This window comes from Astatotilapia calliptera, chromosome 15 (assembly GCF_900246225.1).
Source record: "Astatotilapia calliptera chromosome 15, fAstCal1.2, whole genome shotgun sequence".
Lineage (NCBI taxonomy): Eukaryota > Metazoa > Chordata > Actinopteri > Cichliformes > Cichlidae > Astatotilapia > Astatotilapia calliptera.
The window spans coordinates 10,668,113-10,693,387 of NC_039316.1; the positions used below are offsets into that span (position 1 = coordinate 10,668,113).

Consider the following 25,275-nt stretch of genomic DNA (forward strand, 5'->3'; position numbering starts at 1 on the left):
AAATGCAACAAAAAAAATAAAAAAATAAAAAAATAATATGACAAAAAATGAGGTAAAAACTGCAAGTACAAATCTAAATACGACAAAACATGAGGTAAATTCTTAATTTTTATGCGCGCTTTCGCATAAATATTAATTACGGTAAATGAAGTGTGCGATTAAACTCAAGGCTTTTTCTTCTATTTTAAAATATTGATAAAGTCTCCTTTAATAAGAGGAATTAAGTTCTTTTTTATCTGTGCTATAGGAAGCTGTGCTTTGGGAACGTCCACAGGTTTATACACATCTCAGTAGCAGAATCTCAGACTGTACATGTATTAAATTAGTCAAAATTACGATGTTCTTTGTCTTTTCTCAGCAGTAAAAGTCATATTAATTGGTACTATCAGTGATGGCTGTACAGGTGTGTCGCACTCGCCACTTTCAAAGTGTCTGCTGTCTGAGATAACAGAACCACCTTGTATATACTGGTTCAGCAGCTGCTTAGATCTGATTTCAACCATGTGGACGTTTGCCTCAGTATTCAATGTTGAGGTCTGGCATGTGTTTGATGGAAGGCTGTGAACACTCACTGTTGTACCTCTTTCGTGAACTCTTCTGCACATATTGATAATTTCAACAAAACCATTTGGATTCATCACTTCATAATACACAGTGCCACTGATTAGCAGTCCAGTTCTTGTTTAATTTGGCACACTGCAGCCTTTTCTCTATGTTTTCATTTCTTAAGTGTGGCTTCTTGATAGTCACCTTTTCATTGAGACCATTTCTAATGTGGATTCAGTGAACTGATGGATCAACTGAAGAGTCAGCTGCTAGCTCAGGTCCTGGATTTTCTTTCCCATCTTGTAAGGACACGACTTTCAGATACCGTTCATCTGCTGTAGAGTGTTTTTAGGCCACCCACTTCATCAGCTTCCTTAAATGTGTTGAGGACACACCATCCTATGATATATCACGTTTCGGGCTAATAGTACTTTGGAAACCATTTGTGGTAAATTACAGATTCAGTAAAGAAATATTTTTTTTCCAGCAGGCTGATAGCAACAAAGTAACTAAAGATAGCAAAGAACAAATGTTAAGTTCTAAGTTGTTTGCTATATAGACACAACACTGGTTCATCCCGCCATTTAGGTTCCTGTTTTAAGCTTGAATGATCCATAGATAAGTGTTAAGTGGCTTATCAACCAAACAAACATCCCTCTGAAAATTGTCAGGTACAAGGACTGGACTGAAAATGAATGAAAAAGCAGCCTATGTCCAAAAAAACCCAACAACAACAACAACAACTTGGAAGAACCTTCAGAAACCTGGAGGACTATTGCTTAAGAGCACAAAAAATTACAAGAAAGTCTGGCTCCTTGGAGCTTTGCAGTATATTTATGTATATTTAAGACAAAACCAGTGTTTTTCTGAAACAATGACATTTTATTCAAAAGATGCGTGACATATACAATTATAAAATAATTTACATGGCATGCCTTACTATCCATTCACTATAAACGTTCAGTCACCAAGTCAGACTGACTTTTTTCCCCAAGTTTTTTTTTTTTGTCATTTAAGTCTACAGCTACAAATACAAAGCACAGATCTTTTCTAGAGAAAAGCCAAATTCTACAATATCTACAACAGGTCATCATCAGTTTAAAGTGAACCCTTAACCAAGTCCATTAGCAACGCTGAACGTGAACTCAGTGGCTTACACTTGTGAACTCCTGTGAACGATGAATGAGTGTGTATGTGCAGGAAGTCATGACCACACATGGTTGAAGAGGATAGATTCAACACTGATGGGGCTGGTAGACTGCACAGCTGAATACAGACACACCATGACTTGACATTTACACTCTACATAACTAGTCTACAAACTACAATAAACCGGGCACTTACTCATTCACATCTTTTCCACCAATGCAAACTTCACAAAACATCAAAAAGTCACCTGTTCCCATCCCTCAAACCCAATCCCTGCATTTCCATCTCATAACTTGGGCTATACTTGTAAACCCCCCCCCCCCAACACAAAGAAATGTTTGGGGGAAAAAAACTTCACAATATACAGTATGTATACTTGATCTACATTGAGGAACAATCTCATAAATAAAGATGTACAGACCAGCAACTGAGATGCTAAAGTAAAAAGGTAACAAACTGTGGTCACAAGAAATGACAAAGGTTTTTTTGTTAAAGAAAATATTGCACAACTAACAAAAAAAAAAAAAAGTTTTCTTTACGACATGCTCGTTTTCAAGATCAGGAGACCATTTATTTTTCTCCTCAGTCCACATCTCTACAACCCACTTCCCAACAGACATGCTTGTTTTGTTTTTTTCTTTTTTAAATATGAGAAAAATCAAAATAAAAAAATCTAATAATCTCATCAAACCAAGCAGAGCTGGTCCAAAGTAAAGAAGTTACACTTCCCAATAGGCCTGTTTGTTTCAGCTTGAGATTTTCAGAAGTCTATATTTTGGCACAAATATTTGAGGTGGTATGCCATCACACCTTCCCAATTTCACTGAGCACTCAACATTCCCGTTTCTCTCTGTGATTTTTGGCTGTCATCTAATGCACATATTTGCACCGTGAATGAATAATTTACTGCTGCCCATAGTTCTTCCAGCTGGCCTCGCTCTTTGTCCTTAGCTGATCACAAACAAAAGCTTCCCTGCCTCAAACAGCAACAACAACAACAACAACAAAAACCCCAAAACAAAACAGCTTTTCAGATTTCAAAGTCAGCTTACTGAACGGGCAGATCTCGTAGCTTCATTCTCCGTCGGAGACCAGACTTTAGAGTTTCAGTGATGGTAAGATCAACTTAACTGCTCTCTATGGTCCTGGCTGCTTAGTTAAAACAGTACTACAGCTCTCCTCCACATGTGGAATTACACTTACACACAGTGGAGACAAGTGTAAACAGAAATCTGCCACCTAAGTCTCTTTACAACATTGTACATTTGACTGATATGTATTTACATGAGTTCTGAAAAGAGTATGAAATGGCATAAGTGAAATATACAAAAATATTTCATGTACCTTACTAGGATGTTTAGTGTGGTCTTTAAGAGAAGGGACAGCCCCCCCAAAACAACAACAACTACATACTCACTTCACAGAAGTGACATCAGGTGACAAATCACTTCATGCCAGAGCTTAAATTGTTCAGTCTCGGCCTTGGCCACTTCTTTGGCGCCCATGTCACCAGTACAGGATAGTACAGGATACGTCTGTACACTGCTATGACCTGAATTCTCCTGACTACACAGTAATATTCAAACTCAGTCTCCCAAATAAATCAGGTAAGAAAGCTGTGTGAGGATTATGTAACACAACAATGACAATAATGTTAAGATTTATATCTGAATCGATAAACAACATGTACATATAAATTAGAGTAACATTTCTTCTTCCTTCAAAGCAGCACGTGGACTGCAGGTCTTTACCTTTCAGATATTGTAACAGTGGCCCACTTTTCACAACAGTGAAAAGCCTGAACTCTTAGTAGTGTTCCAAAATAATGCATATATCTAAACCTCATTTCCAGCCCAGACAGGCTGCAACAGTAACAAAAGGAAAGGGCAGAGAGCAAAAACAAAAAAAGACCCTCCTACCCTCCACTGTGTTTAGTCTTTTAAGAAAATCCTAAAAGCAAAAGCAGTATAATAAAGTGGTAACTGTTTCACTAAAGGTTTGTACAGCAATGGATTTCAGTGCCCAGTAGTACCTGTGCGCTCTAGGGATAACAAGTTTGATCTCCAGAGTGTGTTTTTCAAGTATTACTGCTGCTTCTTTTGAAAACTGCACCATAGCAATTCCTCTCTCTCTCTCTCTCTCTCTCTCTCTCTCTCTCTTAACCAATTGGTTATCACATCTATAAGCTTCTCCTAGCTAAAGCAGCATTTATTTGCATGATGATTTACCAAAGCTCAGCTCTTTGGCCCTACATGCACTGCAGGGTGCCGGCAACTGCCGAACGGAGCAGGTCTGACGGCATCCTTCATAAATGCAATCGATGCTTTTGCACCAACACTAGTGGCAGCATTGTGTAGTGCAGCGTGATTGTATTTCTCTCTATGGCCAGGGCTTATTTTAGTCCTCGTCTCCAGAATCCAATCCAAGAGTTTATGATTCTCAAATGAAACAGCTGTACCCCCTTCAACAGACTGCATCTAAAGCCCACAACTCAGGGTAAATAGGGAGGAGACATCTCATTTGAGGCGTTGAGTAACATTGGCCAAAGCTACTGCAAAGGCCTGCACAGCAGAGAAGGGATATTGGAAGTCCAGGATGTAGGCATTGCCATCAATTCTGCCAAACTGCATCACCTACACAGGAAAAACAAAACAAACAAACAAAAAAACGTTCATGCAGGTTGAAAGGAAAAAAGGTTCAATCCTGTTGGAGAAATGCTCTAAATCAATAAATGTTGAATGTGTGTACTTATTATTTCTGCAAGTTATATAAGAAAAGTATCACCTGTCTCCCCTCCAGTTCAATCTGAAAGTTCTTGGCGGACTCCTGGGTGACACGGCCACCGAAGTCCAGCTGGTATACCTGCGTGGCTTCATTCCACAGTGGCTGCTTGTTGGCCATGACATACACAAAGCCCTGGCTGCCAAGCCCTCTGTCCTCCTTCTCATTGGCTTTTCGACACTTGATCTCATCCAGCTCACTGGCAGCCCTCAAGTTCCTCTTACTCTTCCAACCCTTTTTACTGCTCTGGCACTGATTGAGCAGCTCGTCCCCACTGATAAATAGCTCTGGCTCACTTTCTGAACTATCTTGGAACTCACTATTGGCAGTGGCTTTACTCAGCTTCTTAGCCTTCAACTGTTGCTCCTTCTGTCCCTTGATCTTCTTCTTGTCTCTTCCTCCCAACCGTGGACTGGAAATGAGAGAATTGAAATCACCCAGGGCTCTGCCCTCTTTTTTGGATTTGCTCCCTTCGGCCAGTGGCGGCACATTAGCTTCCTCAGCCCGACCGTCCACGCGCTTGCGGTTCTTCTTACTGAACTTCTCCGATCGCTGCGGTACAGGGCTCTCAGTCAAGGAGAGCACCTCCTGAAAACTCTCCCCAGCCTCTGTCATGGTCTCTTGTAATCCCCCATGGCTCTGCAGCTCTGCTGGTGGTGGCGGAGGTGGTGGTGGCGGAGGAGGTGGTGGTGAGAGAACATTTTTGTCTACTGCCAGGTGGGAGGCTTTGGGTGGTAGTGGCACTGCAGGACTGGTCATAGGTGGGCAAGAATTGTAAGTACCCCAGGGTGTGTGGAGGGCAATGGGAGGAATGGGAAGCCCAGCACAAGCACTTCCTCCTGGGTACATAGGTGGGAGGGGGCAGCAGGCTAGGTTGGCCAGATTTGCAGAATAACCTGGTGGTAACACTAGGGTTGCATCCTGTTGTGAAAAGGGCAAAGGTGCCACCACCTCCTTTGGTGAGGCGCAGGGGCGTGGAGAACCTGGGATGGGTTGGAGCTGGGCTCCAGAATAGGCAGTTGCTGGGGGGTACTGGAGCGAGATCTGGTAGCCTGTAGCTGCTGCAGCAGCAGCAGCTTGGAATGATGCAGCACTAGGACTTGTGGGGGACTTTGGAGAAAGGACAAAAGGCAGCCTGGTTACATCCAAGTGCTGAGCTGGGCTAAGAATAAGGGGAGGTGGTTTGTGTGGTACAGGGGGGGCAGTGGAGTTTAAAGTCGCTGTCCGTTCCTGAGGAACCCACACCTCCTCTGTGGATGCTGGATCCCACTGATAGGGAGGTGGGCGCTTGACCACCAGCCCTGATGCATCACTTCCTCCTAGTGCCAGATGCCTCAATGATTGGTTCAGTGTCTCATCCTCTGTGAATGCTGAATTAACGTAATCAGCCCTATCTCTGCCGCTTACCCCTGCTGCAGCTCCAGACACTTCAAGTGAACTCATCAGATTATAAGAGGACTGGGAGGCCAGAGGAGTAGCACTGTTTGAATGAACAATGACTGTGCTGTGCGGTGCTCCGTTGCCTGGAGGAAAATCTTGTCTGATAATAGTTCCTCCCGCTATTCCATTAGCACTCCCTGGGGCAGTGCCTCCAACACTAGATCCACTGCTACACTGACTACAGGTGTATAAGGCTGTTGGCACCCTCTGCTGGAACGAGGCTGCTAGTGCAGTACTGTTTTTCGCCTTGGGAGGGAGTGGTCTAGGTGGTTCCAGCATCTGGGAAACTTTGAGGGCTGCCTCTCGGCTGTTCCTCCTGAGGGTGGCGTGGATCAAACTGCTGTCAAGCCTCTGTCCGGGATTCCTGCCAGCAGAGCTGTTCTGATTAGCTAAATCAGGGTACGGAGGCGGGTCTCCACTGGGTATAGAATAGCGAGGTGCAGTGAGTCTGTTCAGGGTAGCAGAGGTGTAGGGCAGCTGCAGCTTCTTGTCAGCTGAGGAGGAGGATGAAGACGAGGTTACCCTGAGAGTGGCGGAGCTGCCAGGTCCTTGGAGCGTGTAGACATTCTGATTGCAGACCAGGCGTGTTCGAGGACGACATACTTCTTCCACATTCCCACTGCTGTCAAATGTCGTTATCCTCTCATAGCCCAGCGGTGTTGGATACTGAGCTTGTTGCTGGCCTGAAGGATGAAGTGGAAACTCACCCTTCTTCATGCAAAGGTCTCCAGCGGGAGGAGTTCCACTGGCGCCCCCTCCTAATCCAGACGCAGCACTGGAAGATGCAGCGGAAGCTGATACCGAGGCAGCAGCAGCAGCAGCCACAGCAGCAGCCACTGTCCCAGGGTAGGGGGGTGGGGGGTTCATCTTGCTTAGCTCTAGAGGGGCACTGAACACCACCGTGTCACCCTCAGCCAGCTGTGGAGGTGACCGAGTAGTTTTGATCTTCAGTAAGTGTTCGTGCTCGCCCCCTACTGCTCTCTCAACCACTAAATCAGCAGACTGATGAGGAATCTGGATATGCAAGGCCCCAGGTTGTAGCTGGTGCAGAGGTACACCCGAAGGCTGTCCTGAAGACATCGAGGAAACGGGGATTTGAATTTGAAGCTGCTGAAGCTGATGGTGCTGCTGTTGCTGCTGTGCTTGCAGCTGATGGTGCATTTGCTGCTGTTGCTGCAGTTGATGCTGTTGCTGCAGTTGCTGCTGAAGTTGTTGCTGTTGCTGTAGATGTATGTGCTGCTGGAGCTGCTGCTGCTGTATGTGTTGGAGCTGCTGCTGAATGTGCTGCTGCTGTTGTTGTAAGTGTTGGTGCTGGAGCATCTGCTGCTGCTGCTGTTGGAGTTGCTGTTGATGGTGCTGAATTTGTTGTTGGTGGTGTTGAAGTGACTGTTGTTGTTGCTGTTGTTGATGTTGACTTGGGTGTTGTTGCTGTTGTTGTTGTTGTGAAGGATGATGAGAAGGTGGCGGTCCAACCACTAGGCGACCTACTTCCAGTCCCCCAAATATGACCTGACCAGGACTCGAGTACCTGGTCGGTACTGTGTACTGGGCTGTCAAGATGGTGTCCTGGCTTTGGTCTGACCCACCAGCAGCCCCTCCAGTAGAGGTTGCCGTGGAATTGGTTAGGACATCCAACTGAACATTCTGATTGGCTAGGAGTGACTGGACCAGACCAATGCTTTGGGCAGGGGACATGGCCTGGGCTGGACTATGGATGGGGGCAATAGGGATGTTGACAGTGCAGGGTGGGTTGTCATCAGCACCGCCAGTAGGGCCTGAAACAGGCAGGTCATCTTCATCCTCGCTAAAAACATTGGGGCTGAAGACAGGGAGGTTGATGTAGTCCATGGAGATTTTCCGCACCTCTGGCAGGTAGATGGTCATCTGTCTGGGCTGCAGATGGAGGAGGCTTGTCTTGTAGATAACTAAGGAGTGAGAGGCACAATAAAAATAAATAAATTAGGAAAAGAAAAGTGACAACAGACAAATTAGACTTAACTGGAATTAATGTTTAATTATCCAACACGTTGATTTGTTACCTGCACCGAGATTGGTGGGTAAAAAAGTAGCCAGCCCCACTATCTTGAACTTTGTTCCCCAAATATTGGATGTGACCTGAGCAAGGTAATTTTGCTGCAAGATTAAAAAAAAACGATGCATTTTTCTATAAATATATTAGACACATTCCGAAATTTACAACAGTACATTTTATGTAAAAATCCATCGGTCGTGCTTCACAGCACACACAGGCAGCACGTGATCCCTTACCAGCTTCTCACTCAGCTACGATAACCTGATGTTTACCTGAGTGATGTCATCTAGAGGAAATTCCCTCCGTGTTAGACTGGGAGACCCAATTGAGGGTTTACGTATGGGTAACCGAGGTGACCTGGAGATCTCCTGCGTAGCACGGGAGAGTTTGGGAGATTTTCTGGGATCAATGTTGATCCTGTTGGTAAAGGGACAAACTAAGTCTCTACAGAGAAAGTGGCAAATAAAAAAAAGAAGAAGAAGGTTTAGGCATGCAGAGAAACCAAAAAGCAAACAGCAAAGAAAAGGAGCATTCAAATAAATTTTAACAGTTAAAACAAAAAAACTCAGAAAAAATTAGTTTCAATGCCATAAAATCTTAAACAGAATTAATGTGGCTGTTTACATGTTTCTGAAATGAATTCACTGTCATATAAATGCTTCTTGTATCAGACTCTTCAGCATGCCAGTGATCACTTGATTCCCGCTTGTTTAAAACTGAAAACCTGCAGAGAACTAATCTCCTCTTGTCTGCTTCACCTAAATCACTGAAAAGATCCAAGTGTCAAACAGAAGAGACAAAGTGGCTTGATGCAACATGCTCCTGTACACACAAAGCCGGGGTTTAGTTACCTGGGAAGTTTGGGGGACTTGCTACCCCTGGATATCTTTGGCGATTTCTTGCCAACCCAGTCATCACTCAGCTCAATGTCGCTGGAGTCTGAACAGTTACAGCTGTCAATCATGGCTGATATCAGACTGTTGCTGTATATCTCATCTGTGGAGACAAAATATGAAAATGACACTTAAGATGTTACTTTTGATGAAATGTTCAGATCAATACAACCAAAAACAACGTGTCATTTGTTCTCTCAGTTAAGTCACTGCTCAACTGTTAGTAATGTTGCTTTTTCAGATGGGCTGGATAAAGAATGATAAAATATGAATGCCTTTTGGTATTCTTTTTAGGTATGTTGAAACTGCAGGAAGCATTTTCAAATCTACTTGAGCAACCCGGAGGCAAGAATTGTCATAGCTTTGCCACAACATCACCATCATTATCATCCTATCAAAGCATTTTTCTACCATTTCTCAAACATTCATTTCTTCAGTCGTTCTCACTTTGTCTCCTCTTCCACAGTCACAAGGAGTCTGCAAAGCACAGCTGCTGCTCCAGTTTAGGTCAAACTAATTTATTTGATGAACATAAAAGTGTGAATGGTCTGGAACCATTTCATGGCTGGCTTCATTTATCACTGCGTGGGGAGAGAGAGGGTTGATTTATGAGCAACCCAGGGGCCATAAGAGGCCCCATTAAGCAGCTTTTAATTAACATGGGTCCAGTCTGCCCTATGTGACTAAAACTCGCAAAGTAAGAACGTCTGGAAAACTACTGGACAATGTCAGAACTGTGTCGGGGTTCATCTTTTGCAGTTCTACTTGAATTTCAGAATCAAAGATACATTTTTAGTTCTTATCTCTACGATCTTACTGTATTCTTTATTTTAGAACCAACATAAAAATGTAGTTATTGCATTTAGAAGCTAACAAACATTTCAGGTCTTCTTTGGAAAATTATTCTTTTTAAGTTACAGGTATGAAAAAACTAATCTCACCTGTTTTGCCGTCTGTCTTGGGATCCATAATAACAAACTCAGGCCGAAGTTTGCTTATTCTTCGGCCCTTGAGGATAGGGACCAGACCTCCTAGGTACTCCAGATACAGAGTATAGCAAGGCCCTCCCACTTCAGGGTTATCCTCCGTACGCTTCATGGTGCAGTGCAGGCGCTCGTTTCCAGCTGTCGGATAACTCACAAAATCTCTCATGTTGTTTGGATCTGGGATGGGAGGCTAGAAATGTAAAGTACAGTTAACTTTAAAAACTTTTATGCTAATTACAGCTCTTCCCAAACCACTATTAAATCTATTCACATGGTGTTTTATGGTTTTAATAGAAATAAACCCCTCCTGGCCTGTGTTACCTTGATGGTGGGAACAAAAGCGGCAGTGACATAAGAACAGAGCCGGGAAGGCATTGTGAGCTTGGCAACGTCTTTTTCCTCCTTTAACGCTGTGGCAATGCCCTGCTGGCACAGCAGCTGCAGTGTGGCAACGCGGTGCTCAACTCGCACGACATAGAGCACTGGGCCCGATGCCAAGAACAGACGAGAGTCCCGGTGACCCCAGCAGAGCGTAGTGATGGGGCGCTACAGTATGAAGGGGAAGACACATCTGAGAATGAATAATATGCTTTCACAAGGCTAATGTAAAGCAAATCATGTCATTACTGCAAAACACTTCTTTGCTGGAGTGAAATCCTCAGAGTGATTCCTGAGAACAGTGATTTCATTCAATAAAAACCGAAAACAAAAGGAAATTATCTGTGAATGTTTACCGAAGTCTGTCATGCAGGCTGATTATTCGCGTAAAATAAAATAAATGAAAATCTTTAATCTTAAAATCTTACTATAATGATCAAAATGAATGTATGTACCCTCTGACGTCCTTAACAGGTGAGCCAATCTCCAAAACGAACATTGTCATGTATACATCAATGATTAACATCTCCGTTTTTAAACAAGGATACATTTTCCTGTATAGTATGTTCATTTCATCATCCCCCTACTTTCACATTTGTTTCACGAGTCAAGTTCACTTCACAGTTTCCAGAAATTGAATCCGAGACGATTTTTGTTAGAGTCAACACTTAATATGGAATGAAGAATTTGAAAAAGCATTGTGATCCTGGAAAGAATATTATCAGGGTTCATACGCATTTTTCAGGGTCAAATTCAAGCACTTTTTAAACACTTCCAAGGTCAATTTTCATGCTTTTCCAGCACAAAATAATAAGAATAGTTTTAAAAATTTGCACGTGTTATGTACACATTCTCGAAAATTATTTACTCACCTATCATGTGACTCGAGAGCGCAAACTCCGCCATTGGCGTTTTAAGGAGTGTTTGATGGAAACAACAATCTCCAGGCATGTTAGTGCACTCATCCCCGACTGTCCGGGGGAGGGGCGGGGTCACACATTGAAATACACTGACATGCAGAGGTCGTAGGCAGCCCAGGCAAAGAAATTTTGCTTTTAGAATTTGCGACTCATTTTCTTTCTCTATCTGATAAGAAAACTATTCAGTCAGATAGTTATTTGTGGTGAATGAAATACAGTTTCAAGCACTTTTAAGCACCACATCTGAAATTCAAGCACTTTTCAAACCTTGAAAAGACAATATTAGACTTCAAGCATTTTCAAGGATTTCAAGCACCCGTACAAACCCTGTAGTATCTTGTGTCATTACTATCTGCTAATTAAGTAGCCCTGGCCTTCCCATCTCATATTGTTCCTACCCCGGCTCACTGACTCACTTAAACTATAGTTGGTTATGGTAGTCCTCCCTTCTGCAAACTGAAGGGCCACTCGAACCACAACCTGCATTACTAAATATAAGAACAACTATTTTTCTAGGATGACACTCATAAGTCACCTGTGCTGGTGTATCCAGTGTGTAGATGTGTTCGCCTCGAACATTGTAGAACTTGACAATGGCGTTCCTGCTGGGTGGAGGACAGGAGGTGTCAGTGGAAAGGAGGGTCCTCTCCATCCCTGCCACTGCTAGTAGATCCCCCTGTGAGCACCACTGGACCACCACATCTACAACACAGAGCAAAGTAGTACACATACGTTTATGAAGGGCAACATCATTTTACACATTTTTACATCATTTAAAAAAAAGAATTAACACAAGTGAATGAAGGACACAATGAAGCGAGCAAAGGCCAAAGCAGCTAGAGAACTGCTGACTTAACAAAATTAATAACAAACGCACACAAACCTTTCAGAGCAGTGTGGATGAGGATGGGGGAGAGGTCGTCGTAGCTGTTCATCAGATTGATGTCTCCAGAGGTGAAGCTGACTGTCAGCAGTGGTTTCTGGCTGTGCACTAGGAATAAAGAAAGAAAAACAAAACACAAACATATTAGCCAGGCATTGTGAACAGCTGTTCTGTTCATCAGAACTATCAATCACAATGCTTTTTAGATTTAATAGACACGTGTTTAGGAGAACTACACTTCTTTTATCATTTATATGTATTTGCCTAAAAGTATAAATTATGTGTTTGTAGCTTAGAATAAGCATTTTCTATATACATAAAGAGTGTGCCCTCTTCCATGGAGCCCATTGAGCTTCAGAGTCAGCCAGAAAAGAAAGCCCAAACAATGGTTGTGGATGGTGTAGCCGCGATAGATTTGGAAAGTGTTAGCTGTTAGCTTTGACCTCACCACTAGACGCCACTAAAGTCTGTACATCGGTCTTTAAAAGAATGTTAATTTGTGCCCATCAGTGGGGAACGTGTGAAAAATATACAAGTCTGTGCTCTCAGTAGCTTCCAATAATACAACACAACAGCTTTCCTTTAACCAACTTTCTACCCACTACTAGAATTTAGCCTCACATCAAAAACAAGTGCAAAAACGACTGAAACAAAACGTTAAGTGACAGAACAAACTAGTTCAAAAACAGAACTGTAAGGTACTTCAGTTTGAATCATCTGACATTTAGGGACATTATTCAAGAGTATATACCAATTTTTAACATTACTATAAATAACACACCTTCAGAGAGCACTCATACATCTTCATTGAAATATCCTTGACTCCGTACTTTAATGTAATCCTGCAATGACCCAAATAGTACCATAAATAAAATGTCCACTTCTGCTTTGTTGTTGCAACATCGCCACAGATAGGATTTTAAATAGGTGTTGCTTTAAATCAGATACAAAATGGGGCTGTAACTGCAGTGTACTGTGCTGTGCGATGATAATGGGTTATCATCATGTATCATGACAAAGATTTGACAAGCCTTGTGCGTCACTCAAGTTGTTGACTCAAGAGATCATTTCTACTGGGGCCAATCAATTCATATTGAATGGTTTAATTAGTGAGTTAGAGCCTGATCTGTGTTCCAGCTTAGGTAAGCAGTTTTCAGCCTGGCCTGTGGTGAAAGAAGGAGGGGGAAAAAAATTTAATAGACCACTGGGAGGAGGATAGACCCTCACCAATATATCCCTAGCAACTGGGACTAATTAAGCTAATTTTTATTGGTTCCTGTTTTGTTTCTTTTGCCTCTTTTTCTCTACAGTTTGTTACGCTGGCTGGTGTGCACACGGAAATCAGCAGGAGAGGAGGCTGACCAGATGCAACAATTCCCTTGACAGACAGCTTACATCCCAGTGCACTAGATATTTTCTGTCCCAGTGGAAAACTGTTTTTTAGTTGGCTTGTGCTTCTTATGCTTCGTTAAACAGCTTACACTGGACCAGCAGCATACAGCTGTAGTTTAAATGCTTTTACCGAACACACTTATACATGTTGAGAAAAGCCAAGAACTATTTTTTTTAAAGCTACTTTGGGTCACAGAGGTCCATTTAAGGAGACAAGACTGAAGCATGGGTTGCAGAAGTGCTTGTGACCTGGCTACTTCCAGACATTTGAATTTGTTCACTCCACAGTTGACTGATTTGTCTGGCTTGGTGACATGAAGTGGCGGTTTCTTGATTAAAAGGCAATCAGTCCAATGTACGCAACAGGAAGGCTAATGATTAGCCAATCAGTGCCACTGGCAAAATTACTGCCATTTGTCAAGCAATGTCAAGCTGTGCACTGCAACAAGGATATATTAAACCATCAGTTTCACTTGTTTTGGAGATGCAGGTGCAGAAATCTGTTTTTATATGAAAATACCTACAGGGGTTTTGGAGAAGTGGTCCACTTTTGGTATCCGAAGCACAGACTGTATAAAAAACATAACTTCTGGAAAGTGATGTCAGTGCATTCCATTATCAATATCAATTATCGATTCGATTCATTAGTGATTCTCTTACAGAGAATCTTATTGATTCCCGGTACTCCCAGGAACCGGTTCTTGACTCTGATCCCTAGTAAACATGGGGTCACCATTTATTCAGCATGGGGTTCTGTCAATTACAGTCCCAAATGGAGCACAAAATGAGGACAAAGCAGAAAAACCTTTAGGGTGGGCCCATTGTTTGACATGTGACTTCAGCCTGAGCATGCAGTGTCGCTTGGTTTGTCAGTCAGATCCAGATTTTCCCTGAAAAATTTTGAGTCCCATTATGAAGCTTGAGGTTTCATAACAGAGGACTCAACCAACCAATGGGTGACATCTAAGTATATTTATTGGTCATTTATACAGAGTATGTATGACCCCTAGCTCACCCTCATATGAACAAACCTATGATAAAGTAAGAGCTTACTTTAGTGGGCTCTAGCTTGCATAAATGATGGTTTACTGCTGGACCTGAAGGCTTATTCTACCTGTGGCCCTGCTGAAGTGGATTTCGACCTGGCTGTCATCCTTGCCTTTCTGCCAGTTTCCAAACTGAACATTTCTCCAAGCAATGATTCAGACAATACTGAATGTTGGGTCTTCTTGGGACTCATTGCTCCTTTTTAGGTGTTGGTTCTTGCTTTAGATAAACTTGTCTTGCAAACCATGTTTAAAGACTGCTAGCAATGATAACTTGCATAGCTGAGTAAGATATCTCCCTATAGAGATCTTCTTGTTGAGGCAAAGCAAGAAGATGTACTTCTACTCAATTAATTAAATTTTGAGACAAATAGTGTGACTAAATAAAGGTTTATTATTCTTTGAAAGATGTGATGTGTCACAGAGAGAATCAGGCAGGAAATTAACCAGGTACATTTGGTTTTAATGTATGTTTCTTGATCAGAAGGTAGAAGAAGAAGTTTTGAGTAGAATACCTTGTGGTGGGGGGTAGTCATCAGAATCTGTGTCGCTCTCACTGCTGTCCTCTACCAGGAAGCTGGGGTAGTTCCACGACATGCTGACAATACCGTCTGACTCATGCAGCAGTATATGGGCCAGCATGCGCCCATGGCAGTCCATCACTATCACCTGTCCATCTGCAGTACCAAACAACACCTGGCGCAAGTGCAAAAAAACAATATTAATGTGGACACTGACACAAGAACAAAGACTCACACTTGAAAGAGGAGAGAAAAATGAGACAACAGCAAGAAAGAAAAACAAGACAAATGCATATCACAGAGAAAAAAACTGCGAGAAATGGACATAAATGGGTTGATGGTGATAAACAAGGACAGTTACACATACACGGACTGAAAGTCTGCTGACATCCAACCTGTGCTGACAGTTTAACGGCATGAAAACAAAAATATAGCCTTACAAAGACAACAACACATTCAAGACAGTGGAAGCTTGCTGTCACTCACAGATTCAGCTCTCAGGGTTTCTGTCTACAAGTGGCAAATGGCAACCTAACATTTCTACTTCTACTTGCATTAGAAGACTGGGTAAGTGCCAGGTGAACATATCCTATGTTCAAAATCTGTATAGTGTGTTACCTGCTGATCATCTGGGGTCCAGATACCACAGGTAATGTGGCTTTCCAGGTTGATCTCAGAGGACCAGTGTCTTTGCCCACTGACAGAGCCCACCAGGACGAAGCCATCACGATAGGAGATAAGAGCCTGGGTCCCATCATGGGACCAGGTAAAGTCACTCACCTAGAAGGGACAGATAAGAAATGTTAGAGTTATTTAAAAAAGATAAAATAAATAAATAGTATATACCTCAGCTGTTGCACAGAGAATCAGCAGCAGCTTATGATTCTGTAAATGTTTAATATTTTTAATTTAAATCATTTTTTAGGAAGAATTCTAAAATATTCTGGTTCCAAATTTGAAGCTCTGCTTCTATTCAAATGCAATTGATCTAGAGACTAATTATGACAAAACAGTGTCCCTCAACTCAAATAATGTATATAAAAAAAAACTTTAACCTCTCAGACAAAAGCAGAGCAGCGATGGCATTTTAAAAAGCACAGACCATATAAAAGTGTGGCTATTGTTCAGATTGTCATCTCCAATAATAACTCAAGTAATCACAAAAGATGCTGTCAACATGTGTCAAGTCTTAGCTCAAGGAATGATGACAATGTTTGATCGATGTGGCCTACCTACCTATGTTTGCTTGGCAGGCTTAATTTTTAATTAATGTGCAGCATCAGTAAAAACACATAAAACCACTTGAGGTTTGATAAAAATGATTTAAAAAATAACAAATATACATTGATTAGCGTGCAATTACATCTTCCAACAAACTCAATTTCATACATTTATAATAAATCCATTTAACACTAGTTTGTGAGCGGCCATGTTGCCCCACCATCTTCAATACAGTGGCCAAAATGGACATTGCTGTTCCACCTAATCACTTTTTATATATGTGGCCACCATTTAACATTTGGACATAAATATTTTTATATTCTCTTTCTCATCATCTCCACCACCACTGCTGCTCTTTCTCCCCCCCTCATTGTCACTTTAACCACTTCCTCCTCCCCTCCTCACACATAAGCATGCACAAATACGCTTATTTATTCTCAATATTGTCACATTTATTTTTTCTTAGCAGAATAGAAATGCAAGCCTCACATGTCCAGACAGCTGACCAACAACAATAACAACAACATCTGCTTATGACCTAATATTATGCCAGCTAATGTTACACTTGAGTGTCCTAACAATCACACTTTCGCTCTGATTATATACGCCCTCTGTCATTGCAGAAAGTTTGACTAACACTGACGAACACCAGCAAAAACAACAGCGCCAACAGAAAAGTTCAAGACATTCCTAACGACTCAACTCGGTATCGCAAAGTTTTACAGCCTCCTCCAGTGTAAACAGAAATGGGCACCAATAAATACCTGAGGTAAACAGCGGCTTAACAGCCTACACTCACTATAGATGAACTGTGGCCAGAGTTGTTTGTCCTACAGCAGCCACCGTAGCTATAATTATGCATTTGAATTGGAGGGGGTTAAAAAAGACAACTCAGTCGAGTGCGATTTCAAATCTACTGACATCTAGTGGCGGGGTTTTACACACTGTAACTTTAAGTATTACAGGTTTATTGCAATGACATTATACTGCTTTATATTATCACTGCTTGCTTTGCTTCCATTAACTCTATCATATAGTTTTACCCATTATTTACACAATAATTTCTTACAATTTTTTAAAACTAGTTAAAAGGACCGATTTACATTTTGTCTACTTGTGTCTCTCACCTGAGCTCCTCGGTCATTGACGAGCTCCACAGACCAGCGGCCCTCATACTGGATCCAAACAAAAATGCCTCCATCTGTGTCACATGTGGCCAGTTTCTGGAAAGGCTCATTCCAACGCACCAATACCACCTGAAAGCAGAGGTGAGGTAAAAAACACAAACAAACAATCAGATAAAATTATCAGAAAGACTGTTCTATGTCCTTTGACAGCCATTATTTTACAAGACATAAGAAAATGTACTAATTCACTCCTTCACTGACAGTGAATTTAGCCATGGCTCTGTGTCAACTTACCTACAGATAACATGAGAAAAACAACAAAGTGCCTTTAATTAAGACATTATACTCTAGAATCAGCTGAATGCCTAAAATCCAAGTTCCCACATTTCAATGAACTAAATTTAGCATCAAGAAAGATGGAAATAACTCAAAAAGTGGGTTAACCTCATTTTGAAAAAGTCACAAAGGAGCCGCTAATATCTTGAATATTACAGACAGAGAGATTCAGTTATAATGTCACCTTATAACTGAATGGCACATTTCAAAATGGGACATTACAGCATTTTTGCGTTTATGGAAGAAAAGAGATGTATACAGGAAAATAATAAAGAGGAGTCTTACAGGTTGACACAAACATATGTCTCTCCGTTTGCCCTGAGTTTAGTACTGTAAAGACTGATTGTAATTTGCTTGGGTATGAGCTGCAGGAGCACAGTATACAAAGCACTCTTCATAACACGTTTCTGTCACCCATCTTAAAAGGTGCCCATCACACTCTCCATCCTGCCCCCTCCTCTCTTCGTGTCTCCATTTGTCTTCTGTTCTGTAGCGTGACTCAGCCTATTCCCCGGAGGAGTAATCCTAAGAAGGGAGCCGCTCTGCTCTCGCTAAGTGAAGCACGTGGGTCGTACACGTTCACACACGCAGCACCGAGCAGGGTTTTAGTGGTGCTCAAGCTCTCTGACTGCAAGTCCAATAGATCAGCGGGTCTGAGTTGGATAAGCCAGTAATGCTGCCAACCCTTAAACAACACTTCCTTACCTCTGTGCAACACACTCACAGTTCCATCCATCAATGAAACAGATGCTATTAACTGTGCGTCCCCATTTTATATTCCATCAAGAAAAGAAACAATCAATCATACTTACACTTGCTTGAATACTTTATTATCTTCTTGCACTAATGCCATTAATGCTGACTTACAGGTTATTAATTAAGAACTTCTTTAAGAATTCATCTAACACAAATGATCATTAATCACAAAACTTTCCTCAAACAGTATCTTGCTATAGTCTATGGACTTTTCAAGCAGCATTTTAGGCATTGGAAAAAAAAAAATTAGGATGATCAGGCTTCAGGAAAAAAGATTATTGGAGCAACATCATGTAGTCAGGGCATATATTTAATGAGTGAGGCTCAGCAGCTCCAATTGTTTTGAAAAAAATATATATATTTTTTTTTTACAAACCCAGGAAAAAAGATATAAAATGCACAAGGGAACATCACAATATTTATCAATTATTTCTTATTGAGTAATACCCTGTTTGTCACACTTATTAGTCTGGAAGTCAAATCAGTCAATTTATATGAATATACAAGGCATGGCCCTAAAGCTTAATGGGCAGATAGTAGTTTTTAATCAATGTCCTGTCCCTGCTATGCATCATTAAAGTGTCCTCTTAGCCAGATTTTGCATGTTCTAGTTTGTCCTTTTCCTCTGTGTCTTTGTAGCAATGACAGTCATCCTATTGCAGGTCTACAGCTGAAGGTCTCCACATCATTCTGAGATGTCCGCATTCACAGACCATTAAAACTAGCCTGCCATCTATCATTCTGGCACAGCAATCATTCATGCAGCAGCATTCACTGGGTGCAAAACTAATAGGCTTCTGCACCAGTATTGTCAAAGATAACACATTACAAGGATCTCATTGGGGGGGGGAAAAAAAACACAGATTTGTGGTGTTCCTCCATCTATGCACTGTCTGCAACCTCTGGCGATCAAAAGGGATTTTCCACGTGGTATTATACAACATAATTCAGTCCCAACTGGAGGAGACTTGTGGCTTTAGATTAGGCATGAGCTCTAGTTTGCATAAAGCTAAAAGCATTCATGCAACTACAAAGCAGGGTCAAAGGAAAACATAAAAGGATAAATTAGCATTGGATTTACACATGCTGTGTCTCACGTGTGTTCCCACTCACAGCCCCACAGAGGTGAGAATAAACTGTTTGTCTGTAAATTTAGCTCAGTGTGGAGATTAGTGTGAGCTGGTGAGCCATCCTGCGAGGGGGGACAGCTGAGCACCTCATGTGATGCAGCGATCAGGGAGATCAGACATCACATAGAGACAGACAGGATAAGCGTTGGGAGCTGCAGGACCACGAGGAGCCTGAGGTGTCACAGGAAAGGCACATCAACATGTGCAAACACATACAGTTAAAAAAACTTCTTTAATTACAGTGCATTATATGCTCAAACAGACAGTAATCAGCGCCAATAAGCTCAGAGAGATATTAAAGAACTTTGGAATGACATGTAAAAAAAAAAAAAAAAAAAAATATATATATATATATATATATATATATATATATATATATATATATATATATATATATATATATATATATATATATATATATATATATATATATATCTCACTCAAAGGCTTTAGCATCATCATGTAGAGAACACCTACAAGTTTTTGTTTCAAAAATACATAATAGCTCTATATCTACTACAATCAGGGCTGTTTTTACACTCTTGCAGTATTCTAGGACCCCTAAATCAGAGACTCTCTGAAAGGCTGCTGATCCCATATTCAACTAAAAGCTCTGGGATTGAGTTTTAGTCTGATGAGATAGAAACAGATTGTTTTTAAAGCTGTGACGCAGACACTTCTTGATTGGATCTTAATCACAACACCCCTTTAAAACATTCCAATCACATGGATATTTTCCCCCAAAGTAAACAAAGACATTAACATTGACTAGTTGTTAATTCAAGATGGGAAACAAATTAGTGTCCATGCCTGCAACTGACTTTTTGACATTGCTGTTCTTCCTCTGTACTAGTATTGTACTGACCAACCATCAGCCTCCTGTTGGCAACTGAACAAGCATACCCAGTGACCTCAAATCGCCATGCGATGTGCATTTTTAGGTGTGCATACTCCTTTGGTGACTTGTGCAAGGACAGCTGGAGACACCAAGTAAGGATAGTTGTTAGACTACTCTCTTGTCTGTTTGGAGGATACATGTGCAGTTTGGGCCCTTGTAGTACAGTGGCTTTGCAGGGAAGTCTGGACCAGCCTGTAGGATGCAGTGGAAGAGAAACTATGATTTTATTAGTTGGCTAGCTGGTTCAGGCAGAAGAGTTTATCCAATCTACAGAAATTTTTCATGTAAGCATGCAATGTGGAAAGTGTAACTAACACTAGAGTTAATTCGGATGGAGATCATTTCTATAACTGCTATGCTGCTCATCTGGATGGTTTTGGGATCAGTTTTGGGAGCATTAAGAGCCAAATACAATCACTGGACCAGTCAGAGTTTGGTGCATAAATGCATTTCTCTAAACACAAGTGGTTACGCTGCCCATTACTGTTGTGTCAGATATATGTGAGATGGTTGCGTGAAAATTACATCCAAAGCATTTTGAGGGCTTAATATTGCACCAGAATTCTTCCTGTGCAGACATAGATGGTCCATTGTAGCTGATGGTCATCCCATGCCTTTTAAGTACAGATATGCTTTTAGGAAAGGGAGCATAACTGACCACAGCAACTTCGCTGAGAAGAGTAAATCAAACCAAGCAACAGCTTCAGGAGGCACTGGTGTCAGCACAACTGAGGGGACACTATGACAGCGAAATGCCATAGTGGTGAAGGTGTGAGTGCAAGTCCATGACAATGCATGTCTGATGCACAAATAACTTTGTCTCTGCAAAACGTTTGAGGAAAGGGAGAGCCTTAATATATTACACTTAGTCATTATTTTACTTTTTTCATGCATCCAAGATAAGAGCACCATCCAGGTCTATGATTTCCCTCTTTTCCTTCCAGATGAAGAGTTGACTTATGGGTAACACAGAGCTCATCGAGGATGGAGAGAGGAAAAAGAACTAGGAGAAGCTACTTTTGGCAGTTCCCTTATTCGCAAATGGTCACGACAATCAAAAGCAGGTTCGGTTTCGTAGAGTTAACCCCTTTTCTGGTAGGGTCTCCCATGGCAAATTGGTCCTGGGTGCAGGATCAAGGGAACAGTTCACCCTGCCCGGAATAGGATTACCAGGGCCCCGTCCTGGAGACAGGCCCGGGCCTGTGTCTGGTGGTCAGGCCTTAGTCCATGGGGCCCGGCCGGGCACAGCCCGAAAAAGGGACATGGGCCCATCCTCCTGCAGGCCCACCACCTCCAGGAGGCACCAGGTACAATGTGTGCCTGGCGGTGGGCAGGAGCGGAGTCCCTGATGGACCGATCCCCGCCCACCAAGACTAGAAAATCAGATATCAATATCAGTTAAAGAAAAGCTCTGTGCTGTGCTGACACAAAGGCAAGAATTAGCAGGAGTGATTTGCAAATCCATCAAAAGAGGTAGAATCTGAGCTCATTATGTGCAAGTCAGGTGTGTAATAAAACCTTAATAAATAATAATAAGTTAATAGCATTTACAATTATTATTAATGTGTGCTGTAAAGACTCCTGAAAGTACCGTTAGGGAAACTGCATTGAATAATAGAAAATAAGTAATCTGAGTGATACCAGAGTCCCTCACACCACTGGTGTTCCTCAATCGGCAGAATAATAAAAAGGAAAATAGTGACCAAAACAGGCACAAAAAATATCCAGTTGCAGGCACCTCACAATAGGTTTGAACAAGTACTAAAAGGCCTTAATTTCCATGGGCCAGAGAGATTAAATGATACACCCACCCTCCTTCTTTGGGGGTGTTTCTACATTGTGTAGTTTTGAGGCCTTAAAGTCTGATAATCATGCATCTCATTTCATGCAGACAAATTTGGTAATAATGTTGAGTAAGATCAGACACTAAATAGGACTGGATTTAATGCAATAAATCCACAAATAACACAAACACAGACAAAGCAGAACATTTACAAAGGTGTAAAAGTCCAGTTTACTGGATTTTATTCTGTCCTGTTGGTGTATCTACTAACGTGGTGAATGACTGAATGAGAGACGAGTCCCTAAGTGTGAGCCAGCGTCAATGAACTGCAAGCTGCAAACAATTAAAACCAAAGAAAAATGAACTGAATATTTATGCTTAAATATTCACATTTTTAAAGTGATCATACCTTATAAAACAAAGGCTATATTTTAAGTGTTATTCTTCATTTATTTGACAAGGATCAAAATGAATCCCCGAAAACAGAACAAAATACTACTGTGATTCAAGTTTTTGTGGGGGCTGAAGGTTTTCAGATTTCCAACAGAGCTGTGACACTCTTACGTTTGGTAAAGGCTGCTATAGGCTGTTAAATTTTTTGTAATAAGGAGCTTTAATAAACTAGCATACATAATATAAACAGTGTATAATATCTTTTAGCCTACCTAGTTATTCAGAAGGACAGAATAAGGCTCTATTATTCTGCAAAGACAAGTGTACGAAACTTTGCGTCTGTCTGTCTGTCTGATCCTTCACTACAAATATTGCTGAAGATGAACTGCACAGGCCACGCTGGAAAATTTGTAGTGAACAGAAAAGTACACCTGGATCTGAGGAAACAGTCGTTACGCAACAAGTCCTCTCCAAGGATGGATTAGCGCACTAAAGCCATTTCCACTAAGCACATTTGGAGGGACCATTTTAATTCAGTGAAACTTGGCAAACCTGAGCTGGCCTTTCAATGTCAAGAGGTCACATAAGGAGAGAGCAGAAGAAGACACACTCCATAAAGTCAGGTAGCGACCAGCACAGGGAAGGTGATTATGAAAGGAGGAAGAGACAAGACCAGGAAACACTATAGCTTGTAGTTACTGACAAAAATAAAGCTGTTGTAAAGTTGTGAGGTTCCCATTTAAGTCTTAACAGAAGTGTTAGAAAAACACTGAATAACAGAATCCTTCCTGCTCATCTAAAAAGAGGTGTTAATTCTTCCACAGGCCCTCAACAGCAATATAAACTAGTTTATTTATGAGGCTTTGGCAGGGAGGAATTTTTAACACATGAAAATGTGACACAGAGCGAAAATGCAAGAAAGTGAAGGAACATACAAATACTGCTGGGCCTAATCAAATGGATTGATTTACCCAAGTTGATCAATCAAAATCTGTACCAGCAGAACAACAATGCACAGACAAACTAGAACACATAAGAGCAAGAATATGGCCCGCAAACCAGCTCAATCTGGCCAGGACATAAACTATACATGGTTAATGCCTCCATATAGCTTCTTCAACATTTGCGTAAAGTGTCAAATAAATAACCACCAAGCACTGCTATAGTGTACTCCCAGAGCATGGAACAACTGCTCAGATACAAATCAGTGTATGGATCAGTACATAAGTTACAGACGTTGCACTCTGAGCTCAGTGTGGTAAACAAATGATTGTGTCATGGTGTCTTCTGTCTCTGTTGGACTTTTCCCCCCAGAGAAAAGTCTACACCTGTTATCAAGGGGAAACTAAGAGGTGGGACTCCTATGTTTGGGCAAGAATACACCCATAAGTCTCTTGTGAATAGTTCAGAGGTTTGAAACAAGTTTCTGCAGTCAACAATCAGTAGATATCAATAATCATAAAATTTATTGTTTAGGATATATTACATTCTTATGACTAACATTAGTCACTTTAAATATTCCCTATTATACTTTGAGTTAAAAAACAAAACACGGAACTGCCTCAATGCAAGACTTAAAACTTCCTCGCACAGCTAAGCACATATGATTCTAGCGTAAGACAACTATCACAGCTGGCAGATGACAGGACACTGACAGACAATTTGCCCAAAACCTCTGCTGTGGCCAACATTTTCTTGTCAACATGCTGACAGTCATTGTCAAGCCTGTCTCTGATGTTCAGCTCTCATGGAGAATGAATGGACGCCTAGTGATTAGCTGCTCGCTCTGCTCAGCATCTGAATGCACTGTACCAGGAGAAGAAGGGGGGGGATAAAAGCATTAGATCGTCAAGAGAAGCATTGATCTATTTTGACACAAGCCCAGAGGGATTATTTTTCACCATCACAAATACAGTTGTCTAAAAAGATGTAAAATGTAGCACTTTTATCTATTTTCAGCCTTATTTTTGAGTGGTGGAGCTGACACAGCTGCTGCTAAAGGTTAGCATTCTCTTAAAATAACTAGATAAAAATAATATCAGAACATTCAAGGGCAAATTCTGCTTTTTTTCACCATTATTTTCCTGATTTTTTTAAATAGAAGTGTCACAACTTCTCCCTATTGAATTGTACCAGTTGAGGAGACCTGGATGTCTCATGAGTGCCTCCAAGGTGAGGCGTTTTGGGCATGTCCAACTGGGAGGATACCCCAGGGCAGACCCAGGACACACTGAAATTACACCTCTCAGCTGGCTTGGTAATGCATCGTGTCCCCACTGAAGAGCTGGAGGAGGCAGCTAAGGGGCGCAAGGTCTGACTGCTGCCATCGCGACACCGACACACAGAAGAAAGCAGATGGATGAACATAGATGATTTATGTTTATGATACTGAAAAGAAATGGTACACCCCTATTGCTGCCATACATGCCTGTATATTAAGCCACCCAAGTCCATTAGAACAAGGGCATTCATTTTCATCTTTGAATGGGTTTAAATCAATCTAGGCTTTTGCTGTTATAATCAAAACAGAGTACAAATCCACCACTTTTGAAAATAATTATATATATATATATATATATATATATATATATATATATATATATATATATAAAGATAAGTGTGAGGATAACGAAGCGTGAAAACCAGTTGAAACCAGTCTAAACT

At 41.4% G+C, this 25,275-nt stretch overlaps 1 protein-coding gene across 2 annotated transcripts in view; it reads right to left on the reverse strand.

The window, feature by feature from the left end:
* Positions 1-1,407: 1,407 nt before the first annotated feature.
* The window catches only part of tulp4a (TUB like protein 4a), a 29,176-nt gene continuing 5,308 nt past the window's right edge, over positions 1,408-25,275 (reverse strand). For both annotated transcript variants that reach the window (XM_026194362.1, XM_026194363.1), the window contains exons 3-14: positions 17,316-17,444; positions 15,586-15,747; positions 14,962-15,142; positions 12,009-12,116; positions 11,661-11,827; positions 10,149-10,373; positions 9,783-10,017; positions 8,800-8,944; positions 8,221-8,365; positions 7,956-8,049; positions 4,480-7,841; positions 1,408-4,328 (exon numbers count right to left, since the gene is read on the reverse strand). In XM_026194362.1, the coding sequence (XP_026050147.1) occupies positions 4,212-4,328; positions 4,480-7,841; positions 7,956-8,049; positions 8,221-8,365; positions 8,800-8,944; positions 9,783-10,017; positions 10,149-10,373; positions 11,661-11,827; positions 12,009-12,116; positions 14,962-15,142; positions 15,586-15,747; positions 17,316-17,444 (5,070 nt within the window). In that variant the 3' untranslated portion in view covers positions 1,408-4,211. The remainder of the gene's footprint in view (positions 4,329-4,479; positions 7,842-7,955; positions 8,050-8,220; positions 8,366-8,799; positions 8,945-9,782; positions 10,018-10,148; positions 10,374-11,660; positions 11,828-12,008; positions 12,117-14,961; positions 15,143-15,585; positions 15,748-17,315; positions 17,445-25,275) is intronic.